General features: G+C 43.1%; 1 protein-coding gene across 1 annotated transcript; it reads right to left on the bottom strand.

Annotated features, from left to right (window-relative positions):
- Positions 1–1,188: 1,188 nt before the first annotated feature.
- On the bottom strand, positions 1,189–4,276 carry LOC123108580 (ankyrin repeat-containing protein At2g01680-like). The gene is made up of 3 exons (XM_044530343.1): positions 3,700–4,276; positions 3,059–3,588; positions 1,189–1,788 (listed from the first exon to the last, which is right to left on the bottom strand). Exons 1-3 carry the CDS (start codon positions 4,262–4,264, stop codon positions 1,189–1,191), a joined length of 1,695 nt encoding a protein of 564 aa, XP_044386278.1. The 5' UTR covers positions 4,265–4,276.
- Positions 4,277–7,356: the final 3,080 nt, after the last annotated feature.

The following is a 7,356-nucleotide window of genomic DNA, read 5'->3' as shown; positions in this document are numbered from 1 at the left end:
TGCATGTTAAGGAAAAAATTGAAACTGTATTACAGATTGATGAGTGACTGCTCATTGCGTCTTTGGAACGATTAAGTTGTTCTGATAGCATGGGCACTCAGTAGGAACTTGTAGTTGGTAAACTCCAAGATCTGTTATTCGGTTGCAAGACCTATATCAAATTTTTCTGTGTATGTTATTTGCATCCTTGGCTTGATATATGATGTCCCAGTGTTGTAAGATGGACCAACTGTATCAACACCCAACTTGTACCACCGGAGATGTAGTTTTTTTTTTTTTGAAGGGAAAGCCTCTCGATCTTTATTTCTTAGCCAACAGTGTTACATCTGCAATTACAAAAGGCATAATGAAACTGGGTGGATTTCCATCCCAAAAAACATCAGTGTTTGAATCAAAGGCATATTTTGCAAGATGGTGTGCTACCCGATTGGCTTCCCTCGGACAGTGAGCAAAAGAAATTCCACTGATCATCCTAGCTTGAGCAAAAATGTCTGCCAGTATAGCTATGTAAGGGCTAAAGATTTCTGATTCTCCCTTGCATGCTTGTATTAGCTCTAGTGAATCTGATTCAAGAGTCACGTTGGTGCATCCCAGCTGCTCGGCAAGCTCTAGACCATTCAAAAGTGCAAGCGCCTCTGCTGATCCAGCGTTGAGAACGCTGCTCAAAGGTTTTCCCGCCCCAGCGACAGCTTCACCCTTGTTGTTTCGTAGGACAGCTCCAACTTGTACCACCGGAGATGTAGTTGGTAGTGATAAACAGTACCCCCTCCGTAAAAAAATGTAAGATCGTTTAGATCACTAAAGTTATTTAGAGGGAGTATCAAGTTATTCAGAGAAAAGAACTTTTTGGGGAACTTTTTTTAGCATCTTCGTTATGGTTCCTGTGGCGACTCACATATTTCATCATCAGCAACAAAAAACAAACTCTCATCTTTCATATTCTAATGATACATGACCATTGTCATTGCAGATGTCACGAATCATCTCTAGAGAGATTGAATCAATGCATCATAAGAATAATATCACAATTAATATTTTGTCCGAGATTTCAAAGGTATACAAGAATACTAGTGCACTATTTCCTTGCCGCGAGTCGGCAATACAAAATGACTAGCCAAAAAAAATGTTGATTACATATAAAATACAAAATATTGTCTGAAATCAGAACAATCAGACAAATTGTTGAGATCACACCATGTCCAAGAGATCGGAGTTGAAAGTTTTTCCCAACCGGAATCTGAGCTTCAAAATAGGCCATTCGCCAAGAAGCTTGGTTAGAATGGGCAATAAAGCTACCAGAACGGAAATTGCAGTGGCCAACCAATGGAGCCGAGACGCTAACACCGTGTATAAACCAGTTGAAAAAGCCGTTGTAGTTGCCACGTATGCAAACCACATGAGCTTCTTAGTGAAAGACGTGTAATAAATCAAGAACTCATAATCCTCCCACCTTGCTATGACACATATGAAAGCAACGGCAAATGAGGAGCACATTGCTAAGGTGTCAGAGATCAAGAATGCTTGAAATGCAACCTTCTGAGACATGATCGGAAGTCCCTCGCTTCCATCAACACTGCTGTATCCTCCAGGCAGGGTGAAAGCAGCAGCAAAGGTGATTGTTGTTATGAGAATGGCCACTAGTGAAATGTTTGTTGTGTATGTCTTAGTTAGTGACTTTGCATCCTTCCTTCCAGCATCGATTGCTTGTTGCTTGGCTTTCCCGTGAAGATTATAGAGAGATGTGGCATTTTGGGCATCTGCTTTTAGCATAAGCATCAAGACTTCATTCTGCATGAATTCGAATGAAGGTATTAAGGCAGCTCATAAGATAATAATTCTATATGTCTACAAGTTTTTGATGCCAAACTAAGCTGTGTCTACTTGAGCTGATAAATGAAATAATCACACTTATTATTATATTAAGTGAAGAACAGCAATAAATCATACATTTCTGCACCGTAGAGCAGCAGCACCGGTGAGGTTGCTAGGTTGCCAGAAACAACATCGGTTGTCTTTCTTGATCCGGCTCGGCCTGGAGTCTGAGACCTTGAAGCCTGTGGGTAGCCTTGGGTGTTACGGACGTCGGCGACTAGACATTGGCTGAGTAACTGGTCGTGTATGGCATATTTGGCCTGTCAGTGACGGGCATGTGTACTAGTATTGTGGACATTAATTTATCTAGGTTCATGTTTATATTGTCATGAATTTTCTTATAGCAGGGAAAGATTTTCCCAGAAAAAGGGGGAGGAAGCACAAGCGGGCATGCTCTACAGCCCGGAGCAACAATTGGGTAATAGGCTTGGACTTCGGCATTAAATGTGTAGTAAAACTGTGTCCAGATAATTACAGTGTACTCCCTATGTAAACTAATATAAGACTTTTCGTTTCTAGATCACTGAAGTAGTGGTCTAAAAAGTCTTATATTAGCAGAGGGAGTATCTAGCAAAACTCTCACGCATTTAACAACTACTCCCTCCGTCCCATAATGTAAGACCTTTTTTGACACTACACTAGTGTCAAAAAACATCCTATATTATGGGACGGAGGGAGTAATTGGCAAGGATATGAATAAAAATGACCAAAGAGGACATTGACAAGCAATAGCTTGGTAGTATAGCAAAGTGATTTATATTCTTGGGCGCTAGCGGGTGGTAGACTGATTTACGCACAAATAAAGCACAGCCAGTAAAAAATGTCCTGGGGGTGGGTCATTTTTCTAAACATAACAATCTCTTAAGATGATGATTATATGGCCAAATATGACTCCAGTACTTATATGATCGATTAACCTTTGCTAAAAGCCTGGGGTGAGTAGTCATTGTAAGTAACAAACACAGGAAACAAGGAGCAAGAATGTTCCTTCATCCGACCACAAGCTAGGATAAGATCTCCAGGATTAACAATCAAGGCATACTATTAAAGAACATATACATAAATAAATTTCAGAGCCATGAAATGTCAAGTATCGATATGTATATGTGTATTTAAGCCAACAGTTTTATTTGAACAATGAATGGTTAACTAGACTTGAAAACATAGGTCTAATATATGTGCGTACCCAGTTTAAAGTCTTGGCATTCTCCATGATGTACTTCAGTTCCCAAGCCGCTGAAACACCGATGTTGTCAAGCACTGTCGCATCTATATCCTCGTGAGATAGTAAAATACTAACTAGTTCCGGATCACACTTCCGGACTGCATAATGTAGAGCGGTTTTTCCAGTCTTGTCTTGCATGTTGATGAGTTTGCGAAGTAGCGGTGTCGTCAGGACAAATTTAACGAACTTTATTTGGTTATCCCATACAGCTCTATGAAGCAATGTCCCACCATTTTCTTGGCGATAAGGAGCATCAGGACAGTGTTTCAGAAGCTCTCGAGCAGCATTAATTCGACCTCGATATGCGGCAGCAGCAAGGAGAGGATCACCCATACTGTTTATTTCGTATCCTTTGGTTGGATCATGTAACAGTATTACTCGTAACATGTCAATCTTGTCAAAAAGTACAGCATGTCTTGTTGGAGTAACTTTATTGATGTCTTCAGTGATCATTAGTCCAGGATAGTTTCTCAGAATATGCTTTGCCATTTCTGAAGACAAATTATCAAGAAATGATTGTTAACATGGTGAAACGATATTGCAACAATTAAGTTGATGTTTAGTGACTGTAATTTGCACTCCACGTATTAATTAAGCCTCACCTGGATTCCCATTTCTGACTGCGGCATGTAGGCAATTGCGATCGTGTAGTCCTCCCGTATAAGAAGAAAGAGGATCTTGAACTAGCTGCTCATACACACGCGTAAAATTCCTTGTCAAGGCGAAGAACATGGGTGACTCGTTGCATTCGCTCACAGCTCGCGACAGAGAAGGCTCTGCTGTAATCAACTCCAGCGCAAGCTCCTCATGGCCATTGCGAATGGCATGGTGTAGTGCGTTAAATCCATATTTGTCTTGCTTTAAGATTGCTTGCCCCATTCCTAGCTGATGGCAGCTTCCGAGTAAAAAAGAAGCCAAAGAGACGTGACCATTTCTCACCGCCGCAAGAAGTGGCGTCTCCCAATCTAAGTTTACAGCGGTGAGGAGAGACTCCTCCAGTGCCACCACATCCGCGGAGAATCTCTGGTGACCATGGATGAAGGATATGTGAAGGCAAGTGTTCATCCGCAAAGTCTTTCCGAGAAGGATGCCTGGATTACGACAAGCATAGTGCTTCATGGACGTGGAATCACCATCAGTCGCTGCTTTCAGGAGGCGTTCGTCCATCTGTGCCTGTGATGAACTAGTTGTTTGATGTACTGATTGACATCTATCTTTTGGTATTAGTTATTACTACGGGAAAAGAAGAATAGTACAATGATGTCATGTGAACAATAACGATGACAATTAAATGAATAGGCACTTATTATTAAGGGGAAATCATTAAACCGAACCACACCATATTTAAGATCAATGGAAGAAATTTCTGTAAAAAAAAACAGAAAAGACAGTAAAAAAATCAATCAACTGAAGGAAAGAGAGCTCGTTATTAAGCATAAACTTTGAAGAAAGTAACACACCTTTTACAATAGCACCGGGTAGTCGAAAGATGAAGATAGCTTCACAGTAATGTTGTGTCGAGATGGCAAGTACTTAAGGCAGCTGGAAGTCAATGTACCACTTCAACTATTCATGGATGGAAACCAAGTTAGTTTATCATTTGCATACGTACACAACGACTTGACTCGTTCGACAACACGGTAAAATGGTCTAGGATTACCACTTGCCAGTTATTTTAGCAATCACATCTCAATCATTAAGTTTTAAAGAACATCGCATTATTTCTTGTTTGCGAATCACAAGTTGTTTTACCAAACAAAAGTCAAGTGGTTTGTTGAACCTGATAATTAAGGACAGGCTAGCTTGTGGTTTGTTGAATTCAGCTCCCCCTATGGGAGTGGGAGGCCTATAGAAAACAAATACTAACAAATTGTGGCCATGAATTAAATATGTAGTGAATACCATGATCTAAATCAGTGACGAGCAACTAACGACAAATCTACGTTGTGCTTTAATTTAATTAATTGATAGGTCGACAGTGGCTCTTTTTTCCCGTAAGTCCAACAGAAAAGTACAAATGCATGTTTTGAATGAACACTCTGTTAAACACATGATTGTGTCCCGTATGTGTCACGTACAGAATACGTACAGGAGGTTGAGTACTTCTCAAGGATAGGTAGGCGCATGAGATATTCTGTTGTAACTACTGTTGAAAATATTAGCACTTTTCCGATTAGACTTATCCACGAGTAAGCAGTAAGCATGGCATAAAAGGTATGCATCTCATAGCAATACCTAAGCATACTAGCACGTACACAACATAGAATCGAACCTTCTATGAGCAGCACATATACGGCTAGCATAAGTATGAGTAAACGAGGGATGAACAGATCATACCCTCCGGTTGGCCAGGCCAACGCGGCGGCTGCAGCAGCAGCCTCGGCGTCGTCCGTGGCCTTCTTCTTAGCGGCGGCGGCGTCGGCCATGGTGTCGATGCAGAGGAAGTAGTGGAAGCAGAGGCGAACATAGTTGGGGACGGATCGGGAGCAGTCGCGTCGAGACGCTCCCCAAAAACCTTATTGCCGTTCTCCCGGGCAGGATCTCAAACTACAGGGTTCCGGAGGCACCTGCTCTCCCGACCAGCCGTGCACGCGGTCGTCGGGATGGGATCGCCAGAGGCAGCACAGATTGAGAAATAGTAGATGACGGCTAGGTCACGCGAGAGGGAGTTAGTGAACCGAACTAGGTTACTTCACTGGCCAGAGCCTTCTTATATAGTCCGTAAGGTAGAAAGTCGTGGGCCTTGCGGAGGCCCACGACCGAGTCGGCCCACTCCCGGCAAGGGGTCAACGAATCACGGCAACGAGGGTCCCGGCAAGGGTCGCATGTTAGCGACTCGTTAATTAATCCCTGATTAATTAATTCATTCCTGAGCGGCAAAAATAAGCTTCGGCTCGGCTCATTCCCGCAACCCGTAACCCGCAACCCGCGGCGCACGCGCGCCGTGACGAGGCGAGGCGTGGCGAGGTGGGCGGCGGACAAGGAGGAGCGTGCATGTACCACTCCTCTTCCCAAGCTCCCAATGGCAAGTGGTAGAGCAGCCCTTATAAAGGGGTCTCAACTCTCCTCAACTAGCAAGGTGGGACTAAACTTCCCACCACCTTCCATCTCATACATGGGCCTCAAGATTAACCAGGGATTAGTGTCTTATATGGGCCTAATCCCATCCATAATCCAACAATCCCCCACCAGATCTCGAGGCACATAAGTTTGTCAACTGTTCCAAACAATGTTTGATATACCAGTATTTTCAGTGGAGACTGTTAAGTTGAACTTCCACCTAGAGCAAAAGGATTAGACTTCTTCACAACTGAACAATGGACTATGCCTTGAATTGTCAGTTTGGCGTGCAGAAGTTTCGCCTATTGTCAGCTGATACATGGCCGCCGAAGGCTAAACCCCACGGGTGGAGCTTATTAGTCATACTCTGTACCTTCTCATGAGCTTAATAGAGATTTCTCAATCTCATAGACTGTGACCGGCAGTCGGGCTCACATAGGTGTGTTCCTCCAAAGAATGCTCTGTAGGTTAGCATCTTGCTTACACAAGCTTTGGAACACATTAAGACAAAAGTCAGCCTGCCTTACATAATTGAGAGTATTGTGCATCTCCAACGGAGTGGGTTAATTAAGGATGCTCTCCTCAGTTGACCGCTGGATTGTTTTCCCGGGTCCTAATTCACGGGATCTCCGATCACATAGGTTGGGTTACCCCCATGGCAACTTACGTGGGTCTCATACCCATCTCCCTCGATGAATTTTCTATCACAGTCCATGATAGCCCTTTCGTAAAAGGGTCTGCCAGATTCTTAGCCGTCTGGACTGGATATAATCCAACACTATTACTCCGAAGTTTCTTGATTTTCTGACAGATTTCATATGTGCTTTGTGGATTTCATGTTCTCCTTTGAACTCTTAGCCTTGGCAATCACTATTTGATTGTCACAGTTCATAAGGACAGCCGGCACTGGTTTATCAACCACCGGCAAATCCATCAAAAGCTCTTGAAGCCATTCTGCTTCGACGCATGATGTGTCTAATGCTGTGAGTTCTGCTTCCATAGTCGATCTGGTTAAGATCGTCTACTTGCAAGACTTCCAGGAAACAGCACCACCACCAAGTGTGAAGACATGTCCACTTGTGGCTTTCATCTCATCAGCATCAGATATCCAATTCGAATCACTATACCCCTCAAGTACCGTTGGGTACCCAGAATAGTGAATTCCATAGTTCGCAGTACCTTGCAAATAGCGCATCACT

The sequence above is a fragment of the Triticum aestivum genome, chromosome 5A (assembly GCF_018294505.1).
Source record: "Triticum aestivum cultivar Chinese Spring chromosome 5A, IWGSC CS RefSeq v2.1, whole genome shotgun sequence".
Classification (NCBI taxonomy): Eukaryota; Viridiplantae; Streptophyta; class Magnoliopsida; order Poales; family Poaceae; genus Triticum; species Triticum aestivum.
The sequence above is the reverse complement of the archived record's forward strand: the minus strand, read 5'-3'. Positions and strand labels throughout refer to the sequence as shown.